The sequence below is a fragment of the Labrus bergylta genome, chromosome 9 (assembly GCF_963930695.1).
Source record: "Labrus bergylta chromosome 9, fLabBer1.1, whole genome shotgun sequence".
Classification (NCBI taxonomy): domain Eukaryota; kingdom Metazoa; phylum Chordata; class Actinopteri; order Labriformes; family Labridae; genus Labrus; species Labrus bergylta.
The window spans coordinates 18,596,711-18,613,082 of NC_089203.1; the positions used below are offsets into that span (position 1 = coordinate 18,596,711).

The window sequence follows — 16,372 nt, forward strand, 5'->3', positions numbered from 1 at the left end:
AGCCTCCACGGGCGAAATATAAAAAGTGGATATTTATGCACTTCCAGAGCTTGCTGTTCGCACAGGCCTCTCACTAACTAACACATACGACAGAGAAGTTGAAAACTCACCTTTTCACTCTATAACTCTCGATGAATGTTCTGGAGTGAATGCGGTAGGATGAGGGCGAAAACAGAATGAAGGACTGATTTGAAGATTTTTTTTTTTTTTTTTTTTTTTTGGTCCAGATCCCCCTAAAATAAAGAATGTGAGCTCCTTTCCCGGGACAGATTGAGGGGGAAAGGATGTGAAAGGCTTGGAGTTAAAAAGCGCCGCTTGAAGCACTCAGCGCGTCTCTGAACTTGATCAGATTTTATGTGTCCTGCAGCGAGTCAGCGGCAGCCCTGTGAAACTTGCTCAATGGCACGAAATTTTTGGCTGAGCGAAAAAATTCTCAGGATATTACAATTACTGCCATCTTTCTTTCTGTCTTTTATTCCTCCGTCTTACACCCTATAGAGCTTTTGCAAGAAAAAATACCCCCCTCCCCTTTCAAGCGGCTTCAAGAAAGCCACAGTTTGGAACTGTGCCAAGTACATTCAAGTTTTCTGTTAATAAGAGCAAAACTGCCCACATGATAGATAGATAGATAGATAGATAGATAGATAGATAGATAGATAGATAGACAGATAGATAGATAGATAGATAGATCTTTCATAAAAAGTCCCTCTAACTGAAGTAAAACATCCCTTCAAAGTGTATTGAAAAGTTAAACATTCTTAATAAAACACACTAAACATTTTATGCTGCACAATATAAATGTGTTAGTAGTGTTTCTCTTTCACGAAAAGTTTCAACGGGATCTTGTCGGTAAAACCTGTACTATGATCTGCGCCAGTTGTATTAGTTTTTATTTATGGGAGTTTCCTGCGAGGTAGAAGGCTGCATAAGATGTGCGCAACTCACAACACACACACACGATCTGCACTAGGCTGCTCTGTTATACCTGCAAAATAATGCCTGTAAGAGCCAATCAAATGAAACCAATTCAGACGACCTGCCATCTTCAATACCAAACTGTGCCAATCACCAGAAATCTAGCCAATTAACACCCTCCCTCGGAGTCACGTGGCAAAGGGGTAGCCGCGCGCTGATTGGCTGTCGTAGCACTGCCTCCCGAGTTCATTTATGTTCTGGGAGTGAGTGATTGACTTTATCAGTCCAAGGACATCATCCGCCTGGAAAGGGGGGGAAGTTTGATCCTCTTTCTCACGGATCGCAGTCAACGGGAGTTTTTTTTTCTCCCAACTCTTTACGCATAGGATTTTTCCCCGCTTTGGCTTGGTATCTTTTTATTTTAGGATTTTTCTTTGCGCACAACGTGGTAAATCTCGGCGCGGTGACTGCAGCTTGCGCGCTCCGCTAAACTGGATTTTAATTTTCTTTTCTGTTTTCACCCCGTCTCCTAAGTTTACTACAAGCTCATGACTATGCTGCTTGATAGCGGTCCGCAGTTTGCATCGTTAGGAGTGGGGGGATTCGGGGCACCGCGGCATCACGACATAGGGAACAGAGACCCGAGTCTGGGACTGAATCCCTTCACCGATTCTTCCCACTCCGCAGCTTTCAAAATCAGCCCCGTGGCTCACGATATCGCCTCCAGCCAGACGTCAGCTTTCACCCCGCAAGCCACTGGATATGCAGCTGCCCTGGGACACTCTCACAGCGGGCAGGTGGGCTCGTACGGCGGGGGAGCGTTCAATTCAACACGGGACTTTCTCTTTCGGAACCGGGGAATGGGAGAGTCCACAGCACCCAGCGCCCAACATGGGATCTTTGCAACTTCGGCCGGGAGCCTCCACGGGCCACCCGGGATCACCGATAACCCCGGACATCTGTTGTTTCCCGGACTTCACGACCAAGGGGTGAGCCACGCTTCACCGAGCGGACATGTGGTTAACAGCCAAATGCATCTTGGCTTACGCGGGGACATTTTCGGAAGACCTGATCCGTACCGTCCGGTCGCGAGCCCTCGGACGGACCCCTACGGAGCTCAGCTGCACAACTACAGCCACCCTATCAACATGAACATGGGGATGAATGTGCCGACACACCACGGTCCGGGGGCCTTCTTTCGATACATGAGGCAACCGATTAAACAAGAATTATCCTGCAAATGGATAGATGAGAACCAGATGAGCAGACCCAAAAAGACTTGCGACAGGACTTTCAGCACCATGCACGAGATGGTCACTCATGTGTCCATGGAGCACGTCGGCGGCCCCGAGCAGAGCAACCACATCTGCTTCTGGGAGGACTGCCCGAGAGAAGGGAAATCTTTTAAGGCCAAGTACAAACTCGTCAACCACATTCGAGTGCACACGGGCGAGAAACCGTTTCCATGCCCGTTCCCCGGATGTGGGAAAATATTCGCCAGATCGGAAAATTTGAAAATCCACAAAAGAACACATACAGGTAGGCACCAAGAATATCACTGCCCGACATGCGTAAAATCACATTAAAAAAGTGGGACTACCCTGAGTAGACAGTGTGCGCCCTAGATATTGGTTTAGGATGCTATATTAAAAAAAGGGGACGTGTTTATGTTGTTTACAAGAACCGTTTGAGAACTTGGCCCAACATTTATCCTTTTGGACAATTCCCAAAACTATTGTTAGAGTATCTTTCTTCATTTGTAATTTGCAAACGCACAGAAACACGTGCAGCTCTGTAAGTAAACCCCAATTCATCCGTATCGCTTTTTATACTCAGACGTTGTGAGTGATATATAAACATTTACTGACTCACTTGTCAAACTTTAAGTGCATTAGCTGCATTAGGCTATTTAGGTAGACTAAGGACTCTTGTGAACGTCATATACAATTACACTTAATCACTTTCTGGCCGTGTTTATAATTCTCGTCCTTGCAGTGCAGAAATGCCCTGTTGATTCAGTGTTTACTATAGAGGAGCAGACGCACAGAGCAGGCCAGTAGTAGCATGAAGGAGCAGGCCTCTTGAATAAATAAAGCCTGACAGAGCAGTGTGTAGTAGTAGTGGAGCTGGATCCATGTCGCCCCCCGAAAATGTAGGTTAGGCTACTCTGTTATATAATAGGCTGCAGACAATTTACATCTCCGGGCTGCGGAGTTGTTGTTTTTTTTTTTAAACAGGTGCTGCTAGTACTGTGAGAGTTTGTTTGTGCTATATGCTCTATTGTCGGGGGTTAATTCACGGTGTGTATTTAATCCTGCAGGTGAGAAGCCGTTTAAGTGTGAATTTGATGGCTGTGACAGACGCTTCGCCAACAGCAGCGACAGGAAAAAGCACATGCACGTGCACACATCAGACAAGCCATACATCTGCAAAGTGTGCGACAAGTCCTACACACACCCCAGCTCTCTCAGGAAACACATGAAGGTAATTAATGTCTTCATTACTCCTTAAACACATTAACACACACACTCACTCATCCCACTCCCATCTCCTCCTCCTCTACTACAGAGACTTTCACACAACTTCAAGCTTTACTGAAGATGTTATAGTAGACTACTGCAACACTGCAAAATAAATAAATAAATTGATTTATAAGTCTGTTTTTTGCACTCAAATTATAAGCTTAAGTAGCAGTAGTGAATGACTTGTAAATTTCTGCTTTCTGACATTAAAATTAAGATAGAGATTGAGATAGATGTGATTTGTATTAAATGGAAGTTTATCGTTTTAGCATTTCATTTAAAATATATATTCATTTTAAGATCCAAATAATAAGCATGCAACTCTTAATAACTTGCAGTGTGTACAAGTTGGCTTGTCTGTTTGAACTTTGTTTGTTTACTGTTTTAGTTGCTCTTCATAATCCAGGGTTAAACCGCATTTAAGCTTTCGCCACTTTAAATACCGTTACGATGTAAATGAAGTGACTCATCTCTCATGTCGCCCTTTTCTTTCCAGGTACATGAGTCTCAAGGATCTGAATCGTCCCCAGCAGCAAGCTCTGGATACGAGTCGTCCACCCCGCCTGTACTGGTGTCAGCCAGCACCGAAGACCCGACAAAAACACCGCCGTTAGCCGTTCAAAACACGTCTGGCCACAGTGAAGGACTGGCACCCAACTTTAATGAATGGTACGTCTGAAGTCAGCAGAAGAACAAACCCTCTCTTAATGTGGACCAAGAGGTTGAGGATAAAAACCTTAAAAACTATCCCTGTTCACAAACACACAGACATTCAACCACACACACAAAAAAAATGTGTCACACACACACACACACACACACACACACACACACGGGATTGGGACAACAACAGGAGATGAGAGCAAAAGCCAGCACCACGCAGGCCACGACCGTTCTCAGGATCACGAAATTGGACTTTTATTGCGCAGTTTTGAAGAAAAAAAAATCCAATAAATCATGAATGAATAAACGTAATACTTTCTCAGTATAAATAAATGTTTTTTATCTTTTAGTTTACAGAAAAAAATGTTTTATTTTTCATTTTATGTATTTTCTCAAATTTTTATTTAAAAAAAATAATAAAAAAGGAAGATTATTTCACGCTGTTTTATATAATGGTGACACGCTATTGTCACCAATTCAATTGATTGTTGGAACTTCAAACAGTCTTAAGAAACGTGCCAAAGTCTTTGTCATGAACTTGAACACAGAAAAAAATCCTAAATAAATATTATACTCGTGAATGTATTTCCTTGTTTGATGGGGTCGAATCTATTGTCATCGTCCGTTTTCAGGTGGAGAAATGTGGTATTAGGTTACGATTGTTACCGTTGAATATAACGTTGCCTTTTGTTAATACCGTTGTAAATACATATCCATGATGCCATATTTATCGATTTGTAATTTAATTATGGTTATAAGTTCTGAAACTTAAATGATATTTATGGAAATGTTTTCTAACAAGAAACTGTACAGTTTTGGTCATAACCAGCTTAACAATGAACAAATGATAAACTCTAAAGCTCCAACATTGCGATTGTATCCTTCTGTTTTATTTTCTCTCCTTTTAACCAATAGGCCTACATGTGTCTTATTTGGATCGAAGAAATCATCTATATGAATATTATGGATTTGTCTATATATGATGCAGATATTTCCGTCACTTTTATTTTGTTTATGAGACCATTGACATGTAAATCATTGACTTTGTAGAACTGAGTTCAGTTGAGCTGAGAAGCTAAAACAGTTCTGTTGATATCTTTATTTTTGGTTACATTTAAACTTTTTTGTGTGTATTTTACTTTAATAGAATCAGAAATAGATGTCAATTCGTAGCATAAACTCAGTATTGGGGGGGGGGGGAGAAAATTAAACCCATCAGCCTATTGCACTCTTATACAGGTCTAATAGAGGAGTGTGCGAAGTTCATGATTTCAAAAACAAGGTGACAGCATTTTGATTATTTCCAATTCGGGTCCAGCACCCAAATATATGCGCCAGTATGGCCCTCTTTATAGTTCCAGCAATGTCTTTGTGCAAGTATGTTTAAATGTGTGCATCGGCAACAATGGAACTGTCTCAACACAGTATCTTCAAAAATAAAAAAAGTTTTTTTGTCTGTCAGCTTGCATTGTTTTAAATGTAATTCTTCTGTGAAACTAAGCGTGTTATTTGTTGTGGTGTTGCATATAGAGCAGTTTGATTACACATTTGCTTGTTTTGTGTGAATAACTTGTCAAGATGACATTTTTTGTGTTTAACAAAAATTTAGTGGAAGGAATCCTAGGTCTATGTGGGGTGGGGGGCAGGGGAGGGGAGGGGGGAGAATCTGTTCAGTGGCGAAAAGAGTTACAGCATTGCATTGTAACCTATTCTCAAGAATTAAATATTATGCATACACAAAGTATATTGTACTCGTATACGAGAACAATTTCAGACCACCAGCACTACTTTTAAAATAAAATGTAAAAAAGGTACCTCGTGACAGTGATATATGAAATAAGTTTATTTAAATAATTTAAGGAATATATGTTTTATATGCTATTTTCTATACCTTAATTTAAATGAAGTACTTTTTCTTATTGCCACCACTTTTCTGCCCCATGTCCAGAGGTCAGAGAAAAAAATATCTGATGTATAAACACAGCTAGAATGTGATGTTGTAACACTTTCTGGGAGAAATGGGTCACACTCCGAGTTATTCCTGAAGAGCAAAACTGTTTTACTGATGAACTGTGTCACTGTGCCACATTGAGGCAAACCCTGTTATAACAGCAGGACCTATGCGTTAGCCTATTTAGCTGCCAGAGGCAAAGGTTCCTTGTACTTTTTAGGCTACTGTATGTTGGTTGATTTGTTTTACCAACTATTTATGAAGAAATGTGAACGGAAATTTTGACTGAAATTAAAAAACCATTATGAAAAGCGACCTTCAGACTGCGACGTTGATTTGTATCCCCATGTTATTCTTCTCTCTGCATCTTTACACATAAAGGCGACTCTGTTTATCATGCTGTTTTTATCAGACTAGTAGGAGTCACTTGAACTTGACACTGATTAAGGCGCCATCTTAGTATCTTGACTGTGTGTGTGTGTGTGTGTGTGTGTGTGTGTGTGTGTGTGTGTGTGTGCGCGCGCGCGCGCGCGTGCGTGTATTTGTGTTGTTGTGTACATGGGAATATTAGGGGGGACAAGTTTGGGAACACTTTGTGGCAGAAAGGGGTTTTAGATGTGGATTTTTTTCCTCAATGAGGCTTCAATAAATATATAACGGTGCTCACTGGAGGACGGGCAACTGAGGACACAGTGTGACCGTGAAAGTGTAGTGGGATTCATTCCCAAAAGTGGCGCTGCCTGCGCCTCTGCCACTGCCGCATTAACAAGGAGCTTCATAAAAAAACCAACAAAAAAAAACCGAATGCGCTTCCTCATATCGATACACGCCATGATAAGCATTTGTACGGCAAAAATAACAGTTTGAATGACAAGCAGAGCTCATGAACGGCTATGAAATCTGTGATATGATAGTGTTTTAGAAAACCCCTCCTGCTTAAATTCAGTAAAATACAAATGTGTTTAATTTGACAGGCTGCTGAACAGTAAAGACTTTGCTGTGTTCTTTCCTCCCCTTTGCAGTCTAAAGCAGAGAAGCATTTTACACCAACCCCCCACATTCAGCCTCAAACCCCCACACCAACACCACCCCCCACCCCACCCCAAATATCCCTCAACTATAAACAGATTTAGGAATATTGATTCAAATTCTGCTTTTGACTTTTTGCGCAAGCGCACCTCCTGCATTCCGTTTGATTTCATTTCTTTTCTCCCCCTCATCTCTCTCCTCTATTCCCCATCACACCCTCCTCCCTCCCTCTCTACCAAGCTCGTCTAGTCGCACATTTCAAGTTCCCCCTCTCTCTCTCAGACACCGTGACGTCAAAAAAACGAGACCCGGCTTTCTCTCCAGAGCACGGTGGACTGAGGGCGCACATGGAGGCATTTGGGATGTCGCTGAACAGGGGGGCAAGCTGCATCAGGCGGTCATCAGTCATAAGGGAAGACGCAAAATATGATAATGAAATTAATAAAAACATGTACATGTTTACATTTTAAGGTGATTCACATTCGCTATTCTTTTCCATTACACCAGATTACGTCGCATTACATCAGTTGTTAGAGTCGTTTTCTACCGGGTGGGTCAGATGAAAAACTGCTAATAAAACAGCAGGTTCTCTGACTCTCGGTTTGTTTACCCTCCGTCGGGATCATCCCGCGTTACTTCCCAAGCAAGAAGCACTTTATGCTGACGCCCAATACAAGTCATCGTTTCCAGATATGTGAGAAACCAGAGCGGCTGCCTCAATCCAGAGAATGGGGAGAGAGAAAAAAAAAACATGAAAGGCTCATTTCTGCTGGATTCTCAATGGATTAGAAAGCAGTGACGGTCACGTGGATGCAGTTGTGTAAAGGCTAGCGGCTGGATCACAACAATGCCCCTCTCTCTCTCTCTCTCTCTGCTGCGGAAGCACACTTAGACTGGCTCTGCAATACGTGAACGCTCATTCATACCAAATTATCTTATGGATTGCTATGCTTGGCTGCGGTGTGTGCAGCTGAATGTTGGCAGCAGCAGCAGCAGCCTCTAATCTCTCTGTGCCTATAGGGTCTGAGCGTAGTAAGGGGGTGTGGGGGTTGTTCTGCAGAAAAAATAGAACTGAATTGTGCTCCTGGCTCGCGTTTGTCGCCCAAGTTTGATATGAGGTTGACTGGTCAAACCCTTCTATTATGTTCCTAAGTCTTCTCCATGGCAAAGTGTTTGCTGGCTCGGGCAGCGCGCGCTCTAAGAGGATAAGGTGACACAATCAGGTCCCAGACGACTTTTGTCACGCAACGGCTGTGATATTTAAAGAAAAACAAGAGGCTAATTTGCCACTAATTAATAATCTAATAGTTAATTGACGGATCTTCGGCAGGCTTCTTAATGAACGCGAAAACATTCCTGTGCATGAGCAACCCTGCTGTTTCACAATTTTGGCTCTTCTATATACTGAGTGTATATGGCTATTTAGGGTGCAAGGTCTGGCTCAAGGGCGCTCTAGCAGAAGACATTGGCCTTTGGTCCGACTCCAACACATTTTGGAAGTAAGACGGCCCTTGAGTGAAAACGTGACCAAACTGTGCCGTCTGCAACAACACATGAGGATTCATCACATCATCACTTTTATCTTTTTTTTTCCGTATTATTGTTCAGCACGAGAAGCTTGAGTTTAAATTTAAATAAGCATGTGTTCAAGCAGGAATAATCTTCTTGCAGAACCAGTTCACATATTTACTATCCCTATGGCAGTCGTTGCTTTAATCAATGCAATTCAGCCTGCTTGAACGTACATTTGCCACAATTAAGAAACCGTGGCAATTGGAGTTCAGCGAGATGGATATGTAACATCATAAAGAAAAATGTATGGCTTGATAAACATTGTAGGCCTATATGAGCTAACAAGCACCTGATAACTTCACCGAGCGACTCAATTTGCGCGGAAGTTGCTCTGCAATTATCAATGCTCATTTCACCTCCAGCAGCTAGGGTGTTGAATATGCATTAAAGTTAATCCATGGTGTGCCTTCATATCTTAACGTGCTGCATGGCCTTTGTGATGCAAGCTGATTAACACAATGGCTTTGTCTTTGAGTTCATTTATTCTTCAATTGAGCTCTATGGGGCATTTACATACCACATCATACTGTATAGTGTAGCCTGCAGGCGTCCTTGCTGACGAGGAAACGGGTGAAAGTGGTCGGTTTTGTCAATTGTGGAACAAAGTGATATGAAGTTGGTCAATGAGCTCTCGCATTAATGGCAGCATGGCGGCGTAAATGATCAGTCAAACTCATCATTTGTACTCTGTTAGTGGCTATATGCACATTAATAAAAGTAATGTCAAGGGCCCCATTGTCAGATTTAATGGCACGCACAAAACTCGCACTTCTAAAATGATATTTCTATTATGCTGTGGGCTGCAACACAAACTATTAGTCCGATGTCCAACAGGAGACAGCGCCAATTCCCCAACATCTGGCAGGGTGTCAGAAACTTGATGAATCCCTTATCAGAGCACGCGCACGAATCAACTCTAATAGGTCCCGTGTGAGAGCTCAGGCAAGCGCTCACTCAGCAAAGCAGATGTTCGCCAATTGTGCTCGGCGTTTGTCTTTTGACAGATACATTTTCAACACTTCTGAGAGGTGGTAAATGGGTAAATGAGCAATTGGCGTCCCTTTTAATGGCCCGTTGCTTTGCCCTGAGCGCTGCGGTAGAAGAGCCGTTTCCCTCCAAACCGGCGCAATAACAAGAAGTGTCCCTGAGGAGCGCACACTGGTTTAATGAATCATTGAACTGCAGGTTGTGTGAGGGTTATGATGTTGAGGTTTGGATTGTTTTTAAAAAAAAAATGTGTACTCTTAACTTTCAATATCCGCAGTTAAATCTTTAATTAAAACCACAGCACACGTGTGTGTTTGGCGTTTACCTGCACAGTCAACAAAACGTTGCATGTGTTTCAGATTGCATGAATGGTGTGATTCAGCACTTCCAACAAACTTTCACCTGAGAGGCCCCCTAGTCCCGGGACAGCCTCCCTCCCTCTCCCCCCCCCCCCCCTCTCTCTCTCTCTCTCTCTCTCTCTCTCTCTCTCACGGCTTCTCTCCCTGAGGGGACGGACAGAAGCGCTCACATATTCATTAGCCTTTCAAAATAACGAGGACAATGCTCGTTAATGTCCTTGTTTTCTTGAGACAATGAATTAGAATTGGTGTCTTCCATTATTTAAAGATTTCATTCATTGCCTCTGTCGTGGGGATTTTTCCCGCGCTTGCGCAATTCTCTGAGTCGGTTTCTGCTAAGCTCCAACTTCAAAGACTGGAAGGAAATATCAGCATCCACATGTTGCACAGTGACGATTTCCCGAGACATAAATGAATGAATAAATTAATTTAGTTCTATATATAGAATGACAGATCAAGAGCATGAATGAGCCAGCAGTAAATAAATATAGCGCATTGGTTACTGAACAAAAAAAACAAGCAAAAAAAAACATGTCATTCTTGCTGCACATCGAAGAACACAAGTAGCCTATATCTCTTACACAATTCCGATTTGTGTCCCAGAAATGCCAATCAACTCGAAAAAGGGAAGCTTTGGTTGCATAATGTTTGCACAATCTTTAATCCGTTATGGATAAATGCATGAGGCAGGGAGAGCACCATGAATAACAATCTGCCTGATCCTGCCACAGCATTAGCACGTGAGTGTGTGTGATTCCTGGCAACTCACAAAAACAAACAATGACAGATAACGCATAACTAAATATTCATTTCATTATATACTATACGATGTATTTTTTTTTTAAATTCCAGGCAGTGGTTAGGGGCTTGATCTACATACACCTTTAAATGAAGGAGCATTCACTCACTGTTGTAGACTGACATGGGGAACATTTACCACTGTTTAAAGAACATGGATGATAAGAGAAGCTATATCTTTCAGAAATAATATTTTTAGCCATGTTGACTTGGATAATCAATAGTCATTTGTCTTTCATTTACCTCTCATCCCCATCTTCACTCTCTATTAATAACACTCGCTGCATGACAAATCAACACAGAAATGCAACATTAGTGGCAGTTGATCGCCACCTTCTCTGACAACACTGGACTCATTATTTCCAGAAAATTAACAGTTCTGAGAGATGAACAGACCTGTTATGATTCAGACAAACATGGTGCTACATTGACACCTTCTGTGAAACTAAATACCCTCTTCCACATGAATGCATGGTTAACTTTTGCCTAACCAAAATGTTGCAGCAGTTGGTCAGCAGAACGTAAAATAAACATCAAGGATATTAGAAGTAAAAATATTTATTTTAATGGCATATGCTGACAAACTCTAGATTCATAATAAATGTTAATAGGAAATATATAAAATTCCCTTTACAGAGGAGGGGAATCAGTGCTGATTTTTTTGAAGCTTCTACGTTGCCTTTTAAGACAAACATTAAAAAAATGTGTCAAAAGTAACACAGTTTATTTTAAATAATTATCTCTAGTTTTCCTGGGCCATTTATAATGGTTTACAAACCTTTCTCAAGTGCTCAATATAGTTTATAGAATACTTTAAAAAAAAAAGAGAGATGTTTTTTGTGCATTCTCAGCATTTTTTGTGTGGGGGATACGACTTTAGGGACGGCTTAAGAAATGTCTTTATCATCTGAAGTATTTTAAGTTGCTGTGTCACACAATAACAAGCAGGAGCCTGAGTCCATCGCAACAACAAGTAAACATCCTGGATTTTTCACATGTGATGCCCCTTCACTATTATGACAAGATGTGTTTAGGCCTGACAGGAGAGGAGCAGGTTTGTGGATAGGTGAAGGAGGTTTCTGCTGCTAAAGAAGAGTGATATTCAACAGCTGTGCCATACAGGTTTTCAACAGCCATAATAAAATGTGTTAGACATAGCACCAGTTATTTCTTTCCCACTTTTCCACTAATCGAGGCTCGACTCTCCCACTGTGCCTTTTGGCCCAAACAGAACACAGCCGGCTCATATTTTCACAGCATCAGACGCACTATTAGTCTGTGGTTTTGGGGTCTTTGAGTATTCTCACTGTTCTGTCTTGAACACCGCAGAGTCAAAGATATTTTCTCCCCCATGATTGGAAACAATACAATGTGATTGCACACCTTCAACTTTTTGCCACTGGACAGTGCAGTTTTTTTTCTTCACCTTTTCTATTCATGGTCACTATCCTGGGACAATAACAGGCGAGCAGAGGGTGGAGGAGAAAAGGGGACCAGGTAGGAGGGCCTGGTGAAGGGAGGGATGGGTGGAGGGGGGTTGGGAAAGCCAGGTGCTGGTGGAAATTGGCAGGCGATTGCCAAAGCGACCTCATGCCAGGATAATGCATGGGGCCATAGGTGTCCCCCAAGCCAATCCCAACCCTCATGCTGATAGCTTTTCAATGCCTGTGGGACAATCTCTCCAATAATTGCTTTTTCCTGTTTCAATTCCGGTCTGAGGGCCACTAACAAAAGAGAAAGGACTTTGTTTCTCACAACCAGTGCTAAAGTGCAAAGAGTATTGTGTTTGCAGCCATTCCTAGTCTCCATATACTTCGTAAAAGGACAATTTTTCTTAGAATGCAAAACACCATGAGCAGATGAATTGAATTTCAGATAAAACCACAAAGACACATCCAGTGTGCTTTCAGAGTTTGTGTGATTGACAGATCGCTTCTTAATATATTGCACATTTTCCTCCAGGAGACATTCAGAGGTTGTAACTTATCTCCTGTTTGTTAAACATCAGAGTGCCAAATATTTTCATATGCATCCCTGAGACACTCTATCCATCCTCTGCTATGATGACCGATGACATACTTTTCTACTGATGGAGGGAGTGAGGCTCAGCAGGCCCGCTGAAACCTAAAGCCTCTCTCTTCCTGCAGTTCTGCTCAAAGTTTGACTTGTTACTCTAAAATAATTCTTGGAAAAAAAATGTCCTTTTTCCCTTCAAACAAGTTATCCCCCTCTTTTACTTTAAGTAAGTATTTATCAAAAGGTCCATCTGCCTTTTTGTATTTAAGAATGACAGTTTAATTATTTATTCTTGCTCCAACAGACTTTTCTCTTTAGATAGAATTAGTAAACTTGGCTTTTATGATTATTATTTTTAAAGTTTAGTAAATTCATTATTTGAATTATTCACTTTTTTTTTTATTTGCTATAATAAAATTGGATGACTTGAAAAATCTTGCTGACTTGATCTTCATTTTTGTGCTTCATTTGAAGGTTTGAGATGGCGCATTTAAAGTTAAGAGATCCCTTCAAGGCCTCCGTTTTCCCAGCTTTAATAGCCTTCCTCTGTCCGCCTTGCACGACTCAAAATACCAGAAAAAGACAAATGTGCGCACTTCTAATTATTCACGACCCACTTGTTTTGTCCTTGAAGGTTTAGGCGCAATGAAGTCAAGGAAACCGAGTTCAATGAAAACAGGGACAGCTTCTACGGAGGGGAGCTGTTTACCGGTGCAACAGGGAGGGAAGCCTTCCTTTTAGCAGTCACTGTTAAATACGGTTCATTAATTAACGTGGTGATCGACGGAAACGAATTTTATTTTGAAAAAAAAAAAGAAAAACAAACAAGTGTTTTATGTAGAGTTAAATGTACTTTGTTTGTTTTGATTAATTATTTATTATCTGCTGATAAAAGAAATATAGAAACCCTATTTTAACTGGATTTTGTCCTTTTGTTAAACACAACACTATAAGTCGAGCTGCGCACGTGAAAGTCAGGACACAGTTTAACAGTGAGAAACGTTTTCACGCGGCCACTTTGTTTTCTTTCTTGTGGCGCATAAATAATATAGTTACTCTCCTGTCTGTCAGTGACATTAAATATGCCGCCGTTCATGCATTAGAAATGAATGGTGGTGGAAAGTGTTGTAAAAAGAGATATTATAAGACGTGACATTGGCTCAACCTTCACACCTGGAGAAGAAATAAAGAACTCATCCCAACCTTTTTAAAAATGTAGAATATGCATAAATAAGTGAAGAAACTTACTCGGCAGTTTTTGAGACTTTAGAAAAATATCCTTTTCTGTTGGGCTATAACAGGAAACCTGCAGCTTTATAAAGTGGAGTGAAGCTTTATTTCTTTCCAAGCGTCTTGAAACTTAAGTTTGCATTCTGCTTTTTCATCTTTTGTTGAAATTTGAAACAGTGCACCAGTCCAGTACCCAGTTTAATTTATTGGGAATGATTATTCTCTATTACCTAAATAAGGTGAAATGTGGGGCATGCAGACTCTCTACTGCCTGTCGGAGTCAGTGGAGTGTGAAATTGCAACACCAGACAGCCAGGATAATAGCTCAGAAGGGGGCTAATGTCCCTGCTGCATTCACAGAACATTTTTATAATGACTGAATTAAAAGACAAAAAGTATAGATTTATGCTATGGTCTGTATTTTCCTCACTTTGTATCTGGCTTTGGCTTTTTTGTAGGTGCCTTTGTCCTGTTTAGATTTAGCAATGTAACAGATTCAGATCCAAAAATATCTTTGTTTGGTGTGTTCTGGTCTCTCCTGGCTCATATTTGGCTCCTTTAGACTCTTCTCTCTCATCAGGATTTGTCAAAAGGGACCAGTTGGAAAAAAATCTAAATTTCGGGGGCCGTTTCTGTTCCCTCAGTCCCCAAAAAACATGACCACAGAGAGGGGCACACAAGCACTTGGAAACACTCCCAAACCTCTTCCTTCTCCTTGTAACACATACACACAGACACACCAACACACAAATAATAAATTACATGGGGATTACTGAGACATGGTTCTGTTCTGTGAGGGATGTCACCAGCAGGGCCTGATTTGTCTGGCTTTACTACTATACCCAAATTCTGCTGGTAATACGTCTGCTTTTAGATCATTCCAAATAGCCCCCCAAATCCCTGCGACTCACCATTTAACACTCCCACTGCTGCTAAACCTAATCTTTCCTCTGACTGGGGTCACCATTCTGGTGGTCTAATAGCTCTACTGCTACTGGACCAAGTCCTACCCACTAAGGCCACAGTCTGTCTCACATCAAAAGAGACGTTTGAAACAAGGAAACATCTTTTTTATCAGACATGTTCGAACACAAGGTGGAGGACCATGAAGACGTGCTGAAAATGCAGTCATCAGGTAGATTAGAGTTTGGACTTTTACTCATATTTTGACACACAAGCAAGTAAAACAAATAAATGCCAAAATCTGACACCGGATTGGCTATATGAAAAGCCTAAAAGAGGAAAATTAATGAAAAGTTGTTCAACTACTTGGCATAAAGTACATCTCAAGCAGTGAAGTCAAAGTAAGGCTCCCTTAAGGATGTTGTTCTTGTGATGTAAAAATGTCTGCGATAATCCCTGTTTGCTCTTAGACCCCGAACCTCCAGAAATCTGTCTAAATAAGCATGTTTTCATGTACACTCAAGCCCATAAACTAAAGCCAGCGCCCGTCATTAGGAAGATATAGTGTTTTTAGATTGTTTTGATGTGGTCAGGGAGCAGACGGACCATTGGCTAAGCATTGGAAAGAGCAGACAGACAGACAGTCCAAGCGGTTTAGCCTTGTTTAAAATTATTAATCCACTTCTAATTCCAGCTGGCCCCCTGGCAGCATAGAACCCTATCAAAAAAATCAGCGCCTCCATTGTGAGGCCTGGCAGAAGGGGACTGGGCGTATTTATTCTGCTCCAATCAGTTTCTAGACGATGGGCGATTAAAAAAAAAAAAAGACCCCCCCTCCCCTTCTTCGCACAGCGGGGGAATAACGGAATCATTAATTCCCCATTAATTTCAGAAAAAAACTAAATGTCGGACTCTGTGTAGTGTCTTTGACGGAGTAAAAAGACAGGAGTGACAGACAGGAGCGACAAGTGCTTTTGCTTGACTGAAATGTGTTCAAGGGCGGCATTCCAAAACTGTCATGTTGAACTTTGAATTGAACTAGAATACAGTAAGTACAGTCTGTAAAAGTCGAATCTATATATAATATAACTTACAGTCCTTGTAATTCACTTCATCTTTTTGAGGTTTCCGGTTAGACTTTCAGCTTGGTAACAAAGCTTTTCCAGCAGATTTTAATTTAGAAAAAAATCTCTGGATTTAAAAGGACCTTAGGTGTAGAGTCTGGAGCCAAAACATACATCAGAGGTTATCATTCATAATCAAACTGAAAGCACTTTTTAAGTTTAAAAAAGTCTGACGCCTCAGATGAGAGATGCAGAACCAATCATACTATTACACTTGCTATGGCACACAATTTATGAAGACTTCTAACCACAGACAAATCCAAATTTTCAGAGGTGTTTGAAAGTATGTAGAAAGTTAACAAA

At 41.2% G+C, this 16,372-nt stretch overlaps 1 protein-coding gene and 1 long non-coding RNA gene across 5 annotated transcripts in view; one reads left to right on the forward strand and one right to left on the reverse strand.

Moving 5' to 3' along the window:
* The window catches only part of LOC109985499 (uncharacterized), a 98,354-nt gene that overhangs the window by 36,833 nt on the left and 45,149 nt on the right, over positions 1-16,372 (reverse strand). The window lies entirely within an intron of this gene.
* On the forward strand, positions 1,189-6,366 carry zic3 (zic family member 3 heterotaxy 1 (odd-paired homolog, Drosophila)). Its single transcript, XM_020635856.3, has 3 exons — positions 1,189-2,454; positions 3,236-3,399; positions 3,934-6,366. The coding sequence occupies exons 1-3, from the start codon at positions 1,464-1,466 to the stop codon at positions 4,114-4,116; spliced, it is 1,338 nt and encodes a 445-aa protein (XP_020491512.1). The 5' UTR covers positions 1,189-1,463; the 3' UTR covers positions 4,117-6,366.

Bases quoted from the DNA above. Each gene is read 5' to 3' on its own strand.
- zic3 (XM_020635856.3), top strand. From the start codon at position 1,464: ATGACTATGCTGCTTGATAGCGGTCCGCAGTTTGCATCGTTAGGAGTG. The intron at 2,455-3,235 runs GTAGGCACCAAG...TTAATCCTGCAG, and splicing joins CCACAAAAGAACACATACAG to GTGAGAAGCCGTTTAAGTGT. The intron at 3,400-3,933 runs GTAATTAATGTC...TTTTCTTTCCAG, and splicing joins CTCTCAGGAAACACATGAAG to GTACATGAGTCTCAAGGATC.